We start from the raw sequence: 14836 nt of genomic DNA, 5'->3' as shown, positions 1-14836 counted from the left end.
AGCTGTGCATCGCGAGGCCAAGTGATTCCTTTCATTCGATTGCAATCCAGTTCCAACACGTCAAGTACATGTTGTTATCATTGTCCCAGTCACCACAGCCTAGCTTGAAGCTTGTTGGAGTAATCTCATGCACATCGGCTGCCAATCTGACTGGACGGTCATTACCCACATCAAGGTAAGCCAAGGCAACAAGGACCGCTGGAGGTCGCGTAAAGCCAACTGTTAGCGATATCGTCTCTGATTTCCATCTATCTTTGTTCCAGACTTCGACACGGCCTGATTGCACCTTTCCCTTCTTGCCCGCGCTGTCGTATGCGAGCCAGACAACACGAGCACCGTGGAACCACCTATCAGGAAATTCCCATGCCATGACACTCAAGTCAAAGTACTCCTTCTTCACATTGAGTGTATTGATCTGGATTGAATGCCATGTGTTCGGAAGGTTGATGTTACAGAACCAGGCGACAATGGTGGGTATATTTTGGTATGGCCGTGAAAAGTAAAAGCGATTTGTAATGCGTCCCTGACGATGCTGCTTGTCTTCTGAGTGTGGGATCTCCATTGTATCCAAGAATCCAGTCTCGAACTGTATGTCATTCTCAGGTAGTGAGAGCCAGGCCATTCTGGGTGGGTACATATCGGTGTTGTCACGACCCATGAAAGTGGACCTGAAGCCGGAGTTTGTGATGCTTCCGATGTTCATGCTCAGAGCCATCTCTCTCGGCGTAGGCTGGTCAAGCTTTTGTAGCGCTGCAATGACTCGAGGTGGGTCGCGGTATCGAGTAGCAAAGGTCACGATCTCATCGTCAGGAACTGATGAACTTTGCACATGCCACTCCTTTGGGTCAACAGTGCCCCATTGGGCGTATGTTGTCTGCTTGGGGCCATCTGTGTCGTTCACTCGTCTTTGCAAGTCCTCCAATCGTGCTTTTTGACTGGTCAGCTCCTGTTCCTTTGCTTTGAGTGCATCGGTGTTCTCATTAACCGTTTCTCTCAAAGCAGTGATCTCCTTCTCTTTCTGAGCTAGATCGTTTCGAGCCTTTTCTTTCTCACTATCGTCCGATGGTGCTTCGTAGTCAAAAGGTTTAGCCATCTTTGCTGTTGGAGGAGGCTTCTCAGACCTGACGCTGCCCCAAATAAGGCCTAGTCGTTGAATACCAGCGCCTTGATTCTCCACATCAATGTTGCCGAAGAAACCTTTGAAGCTGCCATCAAGAAGAGGATTATCAATGTGCAAAGTCTTGATCTGTTCGTAAGTGATGCCATCTTTCTCGACCATGTCGCCTTTGACCTCATTGCTACTTGCTTGCACCAGCATACGTCTGCCCCAGTTCGTGTAGAGGCGAACTGCCGTTAGGCGCGAACCGTTGTTACCTTTTTGGTCATTGCCACACTCGAGCGCAGCAGATACGATGCGTTCACCAGGCTGGAAGTTGCTCAGGATGATCGTTCGTGCTTTGGGTATTGTCTGTGCACGGTCAGTCTGATAACAGCCAAGCACATATGTGTTAAGTGTTGACTTACAAGTCCTTTACGTAGAAGGAGCCCATTATCGTACTCAACCTCTACATACGTAACGGCACCACGGAAGACCTCTGCTTTGATAGTTGTTACTCTCCAGTCTGGCTGTAGGACATCCAGGTTGTTGAAAGCTTCGCCCTTGTCGGGTGTTCCTACTGCGGGAGAAACACGCAGGACGCTCCCGAGACCGGGATTTTCGAGAGAGATTTTGTCCAGTGCACTTCGTTCCGCTTGTGACAGTTCATCAGATGCGCTATAGACTTTCGTCTGATCACTCTGCTCTTCTGCAGTCGCCTGTGTGTTGAATTCCTCCTGAGTCTGGGTCTTTGCAATGAACCGCTTGCCACTCAGAGGTAGATCTTTGCGCTGTAGCCGATCTGGTATCTTGATCTCCGGGACTCGAGCCTCGAAGGCGGCTGGCGCCTGAAATGGTTCTTGATGCTTCTCATCCGTTGCAATCGTGGGGTCTCCTTCGATCAGATCAACCTCGTTCACGATGTACATCATCTGTCTTCGAACTGCAGTTCGTGCATCGGATAGCCCTTTCAGCGAAGCATCAAATCGCCGAGTGTCGTGCGCAGAGTCTGGAGGACCAGCGTCTGTTGAATGCGACAGAGACTGAGCACTATCTTGGTCCCATTGTACGATTTCGAGCATCTTGTTCTGTATACTGACCATCTGCTCGCCAAGCTTCTTGTACAGTGACTTGTATGTCATGAACGCGTCCATGAGTGCATTCGTGTAGATTTGAGCATTTTCGTATTGCAATTTCGTGTAGGCCTTGGGCTTTAGAGCGACAAAGCTGCGAAGAGAGTCGTACTTCGTGAGTATAGCATAGGTGCGTTGAGGGCATTCGGCAACAAGATCCGGAAAGCGCGAGGCAGCTTGCATGATGCTCTCGATGGTCCATGGCTGCTCCATAGGCTTGATATGGCCACCGCCACACCAGCTGACTTGTATGGTCGTCTCCGTGTTGGTCTCGAGATTTGAGCGTGCTATTCCAACATTCGCTTCTGCGGTGATGTCTACCGGTCCAGCCGTCAAAGCAACCTTAGCCTCTGCCTGTATGTCAGTCATCTTTGCCTTATTGAGAACTTTCATCGTGACAAGAGCATTGAATTCTCCACCTTCAATGAAGCCAGAAATGAAAGAATCCCCATAGACCTTGTTGAAGTCAGCGCCTTCGACATTTTTGAGCGGGTGGTAGACCAAAGCGTCTTTGAAGTTCAACGTTTGGTTTACCACCTTGACAGAGATGTAGAACTTGAGATCGCTATCCTTGAATTTGTCCGAGTCAACAAATGATCCTCTTCCTGAGCCACCAATCTTTGCAGCTTTGATGGACAGTGCGCCTGAGATGGACATATCGTCCGTGATGTCGCTAAGACGGTCAATGAACTTGCTCGAGTACACCACTGTTTGACTCGGTCCCTTGGGTGCGGATGGATCGTATGTGTACTTGTCTTTGTCCTCGGAAATGCCGCTGAACCTCTCAGCAAATTGGTTCTGGGCTTTGATTTTGGCCAGATCATCGAGAGTCAAAGCTTGCCCCTTTGCTTTAGCTGCATCTTCCACGGCTTTGCGCGCCTCCTCGCGACGTTTGACTTGCCATTGCCGCTCTTCCTCGCGGATCTTCCGCTGCTCAGTACGCTCTTCGAGTCTTCGCGTACGCTCCTCGTCTCGATCCTCTTTCTCGATTTGTTGACGAATCAAGCGCTGCTCCCTCAGCCGAGCCCGTTCCTCTTCCTCATCGAGTCGCTTCTGTTCTGCTTCCCAAGCTGCATTGCGATCGGAGATAGGGACTGTCTCCTTGCTGGTCTTCGCAGGCAAGGCGTGTGGCGCAGAAGACGTTGTTGTAGATGGCTTTCCAGACAGTCTCTTCATCGCAGACAATTTCTGCATGGCATTGCCTTGTACATTCTTGTGCTTGTCTGAAGCCGACTCTATCTTGTCAGCCGTAGAATCGGACATTCCTGCGGACTCTTTGGTTTGACCGGACTGGCCAAGACGGTCTGTGGAGACGGTCATGTCAAGCTTGGCAGTAGACTCCGCGTTCGCTTTTGGGGGTTCGACCATCACAGTGGAGCCTTCATCAGAAGATGATGGAATAGCGGCATCTGCGGCGTCAATTCCAACGGACAGGTGCTCTGTTGTTGTCGCATGAGTAGTGGAAGGGTCTATGTCAGCTGTCTTTGCAGAACCGTCGCTCCTTTCGGTATCAGTGGTTTTTGAGGTCTCTAGACCTTGATCATGGTGAGTTAGGGCGCTTGCTTTCGCTAGTGGGACCGTCTGTCCAGGCAATGTCGTCTCACTTGGTAGATCTGCAGTTGAAGCCAATGTTTCGTGTTTAATCGTAGAAAGCACATCTCTGACTCCTTCGTCAGACACAACCTCCTTCTGACGATTCCAAACACTAGGCTTAGCAGACAGCTGCGCCATAATCCGCATGGTAGTGCCATCATTGGTGACGACGTTTTCTGCTCTTTCGGGATCAACTATCACAGCATCATCGACGCATATCTGCTGTGTGTATGAGTTGAAGCTTATAGATTGTAAGCAGTAGTAAGCCCATAGCATTGTCGATCACTCACCCTTGACCAAGGCGCATAGCATTGTTGTAAGGAGCTAGCGACAACGACATCTTCGGGTCTGAACGTCGGTTTTCACCACGTGTGCTGCAAGAGTAGGTGGAAACAGGCACTGACTTTCGGACACTCCGGTCTATAACAATGTCAAGTCTCTGGCTGGACTGTTGTCGGCGAGCAATCTGGCCACCATCCTAGAAAGCCACATGACTGCCCATACATCTGCTATGCCTAGCTGAAAGTTCACCGACATGTCCAGCTTCAGCTGAAGCCGAAGTCTTCTTCACATTGCACACGTTCTCGATATGCAAACAGCTAGCCAAAAAGCCCTTGTGAAAGCGTGGCAATTGATAGTTGCGCCACAAGATGCAGCCATCGACAGGAATCCACCTCATGGCCCACCTCGAGCGTAGTGGGCAACGACAGTGTCCGGTATTGCAGACCCTTGTAAGGACCCGAGCTCATGAATGGCTGTACTTGTGGTCCGTGAACCTGTTCGAGACGCTTTGCATCAGATCAATGGACGTTCAAGGATGGAATATTCTTGGTGTACGATAGTTTCGTGAGGTGTTTGCATCGTATTGGTGCTGGCTTTGCTGTTCAAGTGAGCTCCTGAAGTCAGCTGAACAGAATGCATGCATAAGGAGCAGGGATACCTACTAGTTTTGGACAACGAGTACAGAATCAAGAGAGCTGGACACCGAAGCGAGCTTCGACATCCTGTTTCGGACGTCCTGTGCTCGCTTAGCATGGAGTTTTGAGATATCGTCTGTCTCCCCCTTGCCTCCATCGGCCGCGTCGTGCCGCGGGGTTCGAACACGCTAACCCGTTCTTGGAAGCTTCAAGTGGGACTCGATCTCAGCCAGTCTCGATTCCAAGGGATCTCAGCCAGCCTCGTCTCTTATCCTAGGAATTTCCAGCTCCGTGGGCTCCTCCATGCCTGGCTTGAGATTGGTACAGTGCATCGCATTGCATGGTCGCGAACATCAATTACTCTGCACGGCGATTGTCTTGAGACCGTTCTCCGGCTCGTGTGTACGAACAATATCATGGACTAGGATGCCAACGACATGTGCGCCGTGGACGTTCTTGCAGTCTGACGCGATCTAGTCATCAACCAATCCAGCCAGCAGTACCTGTGCATCATGAAGCAGGTTGAGGATGTCAACGATCCAGCGTTCTCAGATTGGCTTCGGGCCGAAGCTGCGAACGACAATGAGATCTCACGTCTAGCTAAGCAGGGCTTGCCAATCATACTCCCATGGGGCAAACAGAAAGTCAGGTTGGGAACATGCTACAAGTCTTCATTGCAATGCACGACCAGAGGGCCCTTCCTGGAAGAAAACCCTTTCATCTTGTCCGACCTATATACCATGCCAAAGACCTTGCAACGCGAAGGAGGGACGGACTCCACGTTCAAATCCGTCCACACGTCAAGAACGGTAGAGACCAGCGATCATCTGAGCTTGGGTCTGGGTGTTGGTGTCGGACTCCCATTTCTAGCCTCGCTCTCTGTCAAAGGTCAATTCGATCAGCACGTACATGAGAACAAAGATGTGAGGAGCTCGAGAATCTCGACAGCAAGATCCGCTGACATCGACAGGCTGATAAAACATCCATTCGATCCACTGTGAAATGTGGAACTGTGCAACTCGAACGAAATCCCAGGTTGTCCAGGGAAGGTAAGATTGCTATCAAATACAAAGGAGGATATCAAGGCTTCTGCGAGATATACGGTGACTACTTTGTGGCTGGCTATCGTCTTGGAGGCGAGACTGGTCTATTGATCAGTAATTCCAGCTTTCGGAAGGAGAAAGTTGATAAGTACTCCGTTACTGTCACGGTTGAGGTTCTGTTCTTCTCAAAGAGCAAGACATGGTCGAACGACTTCGTAGAGAAGAGTTCTGGAAGATCCTTCCAGCTTTTGGGATATGACACGTTAGGGGCGAAGAATTGGAACCAAAGCTCGCAAAGTGATGGAATCGCGGTGCTGCAACAATCGTCGGAACAAATTATATTGCGTTCGCAGTGCATCCTCGAGCGGGGCTTAGAGGTCTTGGATTCTTTGCATCTAACAGGGGACAAGGAATTGACATGGGAGGAGTGTGATCGTTTGGCAAATTCGGGTTTGGTCACCGAGCTCGTACTGCTTCCTATGTCATGCATTAGAGATGTGGCTCACTGGGCTCTGGACGACAATATAATCTGAAACCTTTGCTGAGCGAAAAGGAGTAGACGGACCATGGTTAGCTCACATCTTATAGAGCTGCGCATCACAGCGCAGCGAAATGTTGACGAAACTGCACAGCGCCGGTTGTAGACCGGCATATATCAGATTCCATGACTGAGAGTTGCTGCTTACAGAAGCCATCGGTATTCCGGTAGCTCACGTTTCGGCGTCTAGGTACGTATCCAGGGCTAGTTAGTGGGAAACCAGTATCACTTGCCTAGGTGGTGCCTCATCCATGAGCATCGCCTGCTAGTGGTAGGATAGCACCTTCGTCGAGACTAATCCCCTGAGACCAACCCTTACCTCTCTTACACCTAGTCTTATACTACAAATTTTATAGAAAATTGTTGCAGCTCTCTATTACGCAGTGTTCGTGGCTCAAGTCCTGTCGGCCACTGTCTCAATGTTGGTACGTTCAGGAAATCCGATTTCATCAGCATATTCCGTATTCATTCTCTGGGGACTACCTAGGCGTGACAATAATATTTGCTGGTAACTCGCTCATTACTAGCGAACCACCAGCAGACGCGGCCGGTTTACCAACCGAGTGGTCACCTACAACTCTTCATGCCAACAGAGATTATGCCTTCACCCAGCTTAGACATCTTAGAAGTTGCGAAGAGGGTCACCGATCAAGCCCTTGAGGATAGATAGGTCGATGCCAATGTATTGCTTGAGGATGCCACCAGCAAAATCAGCAAGCCCACCGCCCAACTTGGATTGCATGCTTGCAATGAATCGCCACTAGGACTCGTCAGATTTCCTGGCGCTGGCGACGAAGGGGGATAGCTTAGCTTACCTGGAAGGCATTCATGCTCTTGTCGTGGTAAGCGATCCAGCGCTCCGTCTTTTCCTTGTTTTGGCCATACTGGAAAGAGTCATCCACGATGAGCGTGAAGTCGTCACCAGAGGTCTTCTTGTTCTTGAACGAGTCAAGATAGTCTTTTTGGATGAAGAGAACACTTTGCTCATCTCCTGGGAAAGTACCATAAGTCAGCTGAGGACTAAACAGTATGTTGATTGTTGTGCGGCATGCGTACCTAGATCTTTGTTGTAGAAGGGGACTGAGTAGTACTGCTGCTGGCGCTGGCTAAAGTTCTGTTGCCATTGGACGGTGACCTCGGTGGCGGTCAGCTTGTCTGCTGGAACGAAGATCTTGTTGCCTTTCTCGACGACACCCATCCTGACGATTCCTCGACGATGCTTTGTGTTTATGGTATAGGGCTTGATTTCGATTGAAGTTGAGATTCTGCTCTGAACATTTTTGAGAGATGCTCCGCAAGGTTATATAGCCTTTTCACCCTTTGTGTGCAAGCGATCGCGTTCTGCACCTTACATGTTCGTCTGCCCTTCCGGTCACAGCTCTTCGCCATAGTCAGCGTTCGGACGTAAGTTCCATGCGACGATAGGCAATGTACTGTGCAGAACGGGCGCAGCTGGCCACACTTCGCTTGGTCGCTTTGGAGCATCTGCCTGCTGCGAGTCTTCAAAGGCCACGGTCACATACGACACAACTGTGCAAAGTTCTGCTCAGCTCCTATGCCGACATGTATGTGCGGACATCATGGGGATGCGTCACAAACGGCACGTCGAAATCGGTTGAAGACGTAGAGCAGTCTCGACCACACCGTACATTCTTGTTACTCAATTGAATGAGACATGATAGGAGTCGGGTGGCTTATGATTGCGGCAGATCGAAACTTGATGTCGTGTGGCATAAGCTGAACTTGCGAGCTCGTTGTCGCTAAGTCATCTGGTGCCTTCAGTGGGCCAGTAGTGGCGTTGATGACAAGGGGCTGAAGTCGCCGTGATTGTGGTCCTCTCGACTTCGGGCAGGGATTAGCCGATGCACATGTACAAATGGCCTCAGTTTGAGCTTTGGTCAGGTTCCGAACAGAGTGGTTCAGAGTTCTAACCCACCCATCCACGGCTCTGTGCTAGCGATATGGCTAACTGAAATCAAAATAAATGGACACGAACCACGAGATACCGAACCAACAGCGGTATAGGATGCGAATTAGGGTAATGATTCGAAGGTGAAGATGTTGGTGGGGTGTCAGAAGCTTTGCCGGCATTAGGTACGCCGGACTGTGGAAAGCACATAGAAACATGCACAGATGTGCAGGAACGCCATTGAGATATCACGTTGTGGATCTACCATAACTCTGTTGAGAATGTCCAACACACTGCCTCGCGAGCTGTAAATGGACCAGAGGTGGTGCTTGTCGTCCGCACGTGTCCAATCGGCGTTACGCGCTGTAGCTTCGCCATGTCCTTGGCATCTAAGTATGTCAGCACTTCAAGCATCCGAGAAACCAGCAACAGACCAGCCCAGGTGTACTGCAAAAGGGTAGCCGCTCGCTTGGAGTACCGAGCTGAATATGCATACACGACCTAGCGAGGGGTCCTCAGCTTGAAGACAATGTCGTTCTAGCATCGTGCAATTCTGCTTCCCCTTGGACGCGTCCTGAACATGTGCGTGTTTGTTGTACATGCGTTGTAGGAGGCAGTATAGATGCTAGTCGGTCGTCGGGACCCCCAAACCGCGGTTACCCTATGCTCGTCTGGACACTTGGTGCAAGGACATGATGTATGTGTGTTTGGCTCGCCCAGATACGACTTATGCGCCGGGGTAACAGCTGACTTCGGTGGTATATTAGAGAGTAATGTGACAAAATGCCCAAGCGATGGAGCCGCTTCGAACAAGGCATGGGTGCTCCCACCACTCGCGTGCGCCATTATCTGCCAAGGCGCTAGCAACGGATCGCTTACCCGACTCTGCAGCCTTGGCAGCTACACTTCAGCTAGCCCAGTCCAGCGACAAAGCACTACTAACAGTCATCGCATCTTGCTACGCGTCCAATCCATGGTAAGAACGTTCGCACAGCTCGTTGCGGTCTCGGGCCCAGAACAATGTTCCGTCAGCTATTGTAGCCTACTATGCCCGATTAGTCGAGTGAACAGCTGGTGTTGTTGACTACACGACGAACACGAATTGTGAGAATGCACAGATGTGAACAGTCAGCCCCCGGCCGAAAGAGGGTCAGGAAGCTGCATATAGCACAGGATGAGTTCGAAGCATGCGGAACGCAACACCAACCGATTGATGTCTCTTAATCATGTCCAGCACGTCCAATGTTGGTGTCTAGAAACCTAGTTTTCGCAGACAGTTCAAGATATCTGGCTTGTGTTACATTGTCCATAGCTCACAAAACAAGGTCAATCCACATTACAAGACATGTATTATGCCGAGCATCGATACCTTGGGGACACAGTCGAGTTTCCCAAGGAAGTCCACGCAGAATTGAACGGGCGCCCTGCCACAGCAGCGCTTCTAAAGCTTGAAAATGGTCTCCTTGTCACGTATGGGGAGATCAACGGGTTTGGAGGGGACTACTTCGGATTAACGAAACCTATCTCATCTGAAGCTAACGAAGACAAAATGAAAGACATGTTCCAGCGCTGGTATGATCTACTCGGATACTCTCCCAGCGGCAAAGCCAAAGCCGAAGCCCTAAGAGCAGAGCTTAAGTCTCTGAACGATCAAGCGGAGAAGGTAATGCGATCAGCCTCTGGCGGTACAGGAGATGAGCTTGCTGCAGTTTACCAAAAGACCCCTCTCGACATCTCGCATCTGGACAGCGTCTCGAAAGATGCAAGATGGGCGAATGGTGGGAGCTTCCTGCAACTTATCGACACCAATGTTGACCATTTCGGAAACGAAGCACGGCTCGTACACAACGCTGGTCACGCTCTGGCGCTTGATTGGGCTGCCAAAGGTGATCTCAAGAAAGCCTTTGCAGTCAATGGGTTTGCAGACCATTTTCTTGAGGATTCTTTCGCAGCGGGCCATATGCGCGTTCCCCGAGGACCGATTTGGGAGGTTAGCAAGCGTGACGGTGAGAGAAGTGTGATTCCTGGCTACTCCTACCTTGTGAATGCTTGCTCGAATGTAAGTTCCTTCATCTCCTTGCTCTCGTGGGCCCGCTTGTTTGGCGTGGAAAATGATGATTGATGCTGATACAGTGTCACAGGTGATGCACGAAGAGGATGGGGAGCTCGGTTTATGGGTTGAAAGCCCGTCCGGTGAGAAATGGAAAGCTTTTGGTGATGGTCGCCTTCCTGGCAAAGATGTCACGAACAATGCAACATCGACAACGCTTGATCAAGTTCGCAAAGCACTCCAGGAATCAGTCAAGGAGGTACACGAAGTATACAAGAGTAAGCAAGTCATCCAGCAGTCACAGTTCAAAGCTTGGCGACATGCACCAATCGTTGACAGGATCTCCACCAACACGGATAATCACAATTCACTTGTGAAGGTCGAGGCGGGTAAGATCTTCAGACGTGTTAATGGACTGAAATCTGAGACGTATGAGGAAACAAGTGAACTTGGTACATGGCTCACATTCTACGGGGAGAACTATTCTAGGGTCGCGAACCAGGTTGCATTGAAGGTGGAGAAAGTAACTGGTATAAAGCTGCAACGATAACACAACCGCATCTAGGTATAGTGGTAGGCCTGCAATTTCAACGAGAACCTCCGAAGCATCGGTCTTGAGATGTTCCTGAACTCCTACAAATGACAAACGTGACCGATAGGCTCTAAGACGATTTGAGAGAACGCCTCCTAGATGGTTCCAATACGCAGAATCTAATTACTGTCTCTCCTCTTTTGTGCCCTCCCAAGCTCATCTTCATCCATGTCATCATCCAGCAGTCCACTATCCGCCAACATCGCTTCATTCTCGTCAAAGTTCTTATCTTCTTCGTTCCCTTTCTTTGCCTCCTCTTCCACCATTTCTCTATATGTCGCCCAGCTCAACAGCACAAACGCAACAATAATCAACAAACCACCAGAAATCGTAGCGCCGGACAAGGGCTCACCCGTCAGTATATAGTCCGTGATCGCCACCAAGAAAATCGTTAAGAGCGCCGCGACAGAGCTCAGGACAGGTGACGTAAGCGACATGAGAATTAGGAAAGCGCCCGAGAATGTCGCATTTGTCAATGTTGAAAGGGCAAGGAGAGCAGCTGTTTTGCCAGTCGGAAGCTCAAACGTTTCTATACCGGTGTAATGCAAGATTGGCAATGGGATCCAGAGAACGCAGAATGTGAAAGTGCCGACCATACTGCCGAACGTGTTCGCAAAGAGCATGCCTCTGATTGGACTTGTGCCTTCGGGCGGACAGGCGTACTTTTTGTAGAGGACTTCGTAGAGGCCGTACATGACGCTCCCGATGCCAATTATCAGATTGCCGAGCGCTCGATTGTCGGGTTCTGCGTCTTCTGGGAGATCTGGATTTGTGGCACCGCCGGAGTGAGAGCCACCCTTTGGGTGGCCGGAATCGCCGTACGCGACTACTAGTACGCCTAGGATTGCGAGCGCGACAGAGAATATCTTATCCAGCCGAGCTTTCTCTTTCAGTAGAAGGATGGAAAAGACATAAGCGAAAAAGGCGGAACAGTTGTAAATCGCGGTTAGGTCGGAAGGACTTGTAAGATCGATAGCCACATACCAGGATGCACCGGCCATAGTAAGGAACGTTGTGATGAAGGCTGTAGTTTTAATCATATACGCCCATGGGTTTCGTGATGTTGTGACTTTTGTCGGATGGCTGGTCTGGGCCTCGACCATTTGGGCTGTGCTGTTTATGATGCGCTTATGTTGGAGCCAGAAGGAGGGCCAGGATGTCTTCAAGTTTTGAGCACGGAGGATGAGGAGTTGGACAGGCCAGAGCACAATCCATGACCCGTGAGTGAGCCATAACATGCAGTAGGCCTTGTTCCAGTGAAGGGTGTGTTGGACGTAGACTGCGGATTCTGTCTGAACGACGAAGGAGATAAGGGAGACGACGAGGAAGAAGGATGCGTAGAGGTATTTCTTCTTTGCTTCGTTTTCGGACGGTTGTCTATGATGCTTAGGAGAGCGTGAGCGGAAGGTGTCCCTTTGGGATGTGAACCTTCTTGACCCTACCTGGCCTGGCATGCGTTCGTCTGATCTTCGTCCTTTCACCATCTTGCCTTCTTTGAGCAGCGGGCTCTGTGTATTGCTGAGGCCGCCTGTGGGACGATGCATTGGCGGCCTCCCGGACATATCGTCGTCATCGGACTCGTGGTCTGAGTACTCTTGTTTGGACTTTTCCTTGCCGTGCTGTGATAAAGGAACAAGTTTGATGGGCTTTCCGGGCTGAGGAGAAATGGGGGCAGGAGGTAAAGGTGATGCTGAGCCGGCGGGGGTGAATATGAGTCCTTGAGAAGAGTCACTGTCCGGACTCAAGCCAGATTCACCCGGGAATGTCTGAGAGGTCATCCATGCGGTTGATATTGCGTGCTATGGACAGCGCGGGTCAGTTTCTATGCAGAGGCCACGTGAATCAATCATTCGTGCTTCGCTGTTTGGCCGACGGGAGGAATGCAAAGCCTTCGCGTGACGCTAGCTTATCATCCCACGTATGTAATGCAACAATGTCGACAGGTGTGCACTTGGCGACTATTGACTGCAGTGTGTGACTGTACAGAATATCATCAAGCAGGTGAAGGTGAGCACAAATATCATGCGCCAGTCGCACCTGCACCCTGAAACTCTTGCGGCTTGCGGCTGCGCAAGCCATCTGCGAAACAGGCATGCGGAGTGCCGATCTAAGCGCCAAGGTCGCCTAACTTGCCCTGCTGCTTGTACTCTAGGGTTGAGTGGGAGCTGGACCCCTATTCGAGTCCGAGGTCCCTCTACGAATCACCTGCCTTGATATAATATTTCTACGAGATCAGGTAAATGCAGGTCAAGTTTCCCAGATATCTGCCATGCTTCAAAATATGTCATTGGGAGAAGGCACCTAGTCGCTTACTCCGGTACCGGCGCTGCAACGCCATTCAGAAATATGCAGGTATAAGCATAAAGAGCCACATAATGGATGAGCGCGGCCGTGCCCTGCTTACCCAACGTCTTGCTTGCTCTTTGGAACGTCTCATCGCTCAATGGCCCCTGCTTTCGGCTCAATTCGATCGCAACATCAAAGGCTACTTGACACGACTCATCCAAGTCATCTGGCTTCTTGCCACCCTTCATGTTCGAAATCTGTTCCCCGGTCAAACTTGTCCCTTCGGCAACTTTGCCATGAGCATATAGCTCATACCCTGCCTTGAACGTGCTGCCAGTAGCTAGAATCGCCGTCTCCTTCGCTGCGGCTGGTATACCAGGACATTTACCGAGCTCAACGACCATCTTGAAAAAGGGGTTGACCATGTTTGGAGTGTAAAGTAATGGGCCGAATGGGCCTATAAAGGCGCCATCATCGTTCTTGTAGATGAATTTGTCGCCGAAGATGTCCTTGGCTATGCGGCTCGACTCATCGTATGCTGCATGTTGTTCGGAATTAAGTTCTGATGGAGGAATAGGCGGGTAGCGGGACATATTGCTTGGGCTCTATGATGTGCTGACCTCTGCTTTTGTCCTTGTTGCTGGACTCTAATCGATGTTAAGTCTGAGATAATCTCGGGATGAGTCGAAGCATTGCCCTTGCAGCTGCCAATAGAATGAACATATATCCTTAGACTTGTAGTATCGTCCGACATTGCGTCATGATGATTTGAAAATCTGGCTTCGTCATTTCCCAGACGGGATGCGCTGAAGTGCTCTACAGCAGCGCTCTGACTTTGTTATTTATATCAGCTCCTGCAAAAGCTCATGTTGTTGCCTCGGGATACATGGGATCAAAGCACTTTTCCAGCATATCAGAGCAAGGCAAGGCGGCCGAACGATGATTGGATGTCTATCCCGGCTTCAGTAGATGTATCTTAGATACGTCAGTGACGCAGCCTGCGGTCTCAAGATGCCAATGGAACGAAGCGTGACCTACTCGTCCGCCTCGTAGCCCTCAAGCAGGTCCCAGCAGCGCAGATTCGATTGACATCATTTTCCATAACCGACGCAACCAAGACAATAGGCCGGACGAAAGTGCTGCTGACTTGAAGTGGCAGCTGGGAAGCACTTCATCCACGCGTCCTGCGCTTAAGACAGGTCTGCCGAGTCCGCCAAGCCGGCGAGCTCGGCTCTTTACACCAGCTCAAGGCCCCCTTTTTGAGGGCAGCGGCGTCGGATACTTTTTCCGATCCAATATGCCAATCACAACCCCTGGTGTTTTCCCATCGTGGTCAGATTTCTGCTAGGACACTTGTCTTCATTGCCTTAAAACCATGAAGGCACGGATAAAGTGCAGCCATATCGGGAAGAAGCTACAGCAGGGATACCGCTCCATTGGTCTCCGAAACTTAGGATGGACAGCACCGCTGTCTGAATATTCAACTGTCTTTCCACGAATTATCGATTACATTGCATTACACGACGTTCGGCACCGTTAGGTCGATGCCTGTCCCAGCCGCCCCGCTTTTGCGCTGCTAGCAGAGTGGAAACTCAATACCACTGGTTGGGGAATTCGATAACACTCAACATGTTCCTAGCTTGTTATTACCCTGATATGGTAAGAGCTGATTGATCAAA

At 50.4% G+C, this 14836-nt stretch overlaps 5 protein-coding genes across 5 annotated transcripts; 1 reads left to right on the top strand and 4 right to left on the bottom strand.

Moving 5' to 3' along the window:
* Nucleotides 1-31: 31 nt before the first annotated feature.
* Nucleotides 32-4162, bottom strand: PMZ80_003987 (uncharacterized protein; the record flags this gene model as incomplete). Its single annotated transcript, XM_064872414.1, has 3 exons — nt 32-1468; nt 1525-4063; nt 4113-4162. 3 exons carry the CDS (start codon nt 4160-4162, stop codon nt 32-34), a joined length of 4026 nt encoding a protein of 1341 aa, XP_064731072.1.
* Nucleotides 4163-6942: 2780 nt separating this feature from the next.
* Nucleotides 6943-7518, bottom strand: PMZ80_003986 (uncharacterized protein; the record flags this gene model as incomplete). Its single annotated transcript, XM_064872413.1, has 3 exons — nt 6943-7080; nt 7136-7311; nt 7377-7518. The coding sequence occupies 3 exons, from the start codon at nt 7516-7518 to the stop codon at nt 6943-6945; spliced, it is 456 nt and encodes a 151-aa protein (XP_064731071.1).
* Nucleotides 7519-9574: 2056 nt separating this feature from the next.
* Nucleotides 9575-10829, top strand: PMZ80_003985 (uncharacterized protein; the record flags this gene model as incomplete). Its single annotated transcript, XM_064872412.1, has 2 exons — nt 9575-10288; nt 10371-10829. The coding sequence occupies 2 exons, from the start codon at nt 9575-9577 to the stop codon at nt 10827-10829; spliced, it is 1173 nt and encodes a 390-aa protein (XP_064731070.1).
* A 161-nt stretch (nt 10830-10990) lies between these two features.
* PMZ80_003984 (uncharacterized protein) lies at nt 10991-12649 on the bottom strand (the record flags this gene model as incomplete). The annotated part of the gene is made up of 1 exon (XM_064872411.1): nt 10991-12649. The coding sequence occupies one exon, from the start codon at nt 12647-12649 to the stop codon at nt 10991-10993; it is 1659 nt and encodes a 552-aa protein (XP_064731069.1).
* A 531-nt stretch (nt 12650-13180) lies between these two features.
* Nucleotides 13181-13750, bottom strand: PMZ80_003983 (uncharacterized protein; the record flags this gene model as incomplete). The annotated part of the gene is made up of 1 exon (XM_064872410.1): nt 13181-13750. One exon carries the CDS (start codon nt 13748-13750, stop codon nt 13181-13183), a length of 570 nt encoding a protein of 189 aa, XP_064731068.1.
* Between the last annotated feature and the right edge of the window lie 1086 nt (nt 13751-14836).

Source organism: Knufia obscura (genome assembly GCF_036327395.1).
Source record: "Knufia obscura strain CCFEE 5817 isolate CBS 148926 chromosome Unknown scaffold_4, whole genome shotgun sequence".
NCBI classification, from domain to species: Eukaryota; Fungi; Ascomycota; class Eurotiomycetes; order Chaetothyriales; family Trichomeriaceae; genus Knufia; species Knufia obscura.
The sequence above is the reverse complement of the archived record's forward strand: the minus strand, read 5'-3'. Positions and strand labels throughout refer to the sequence as shown.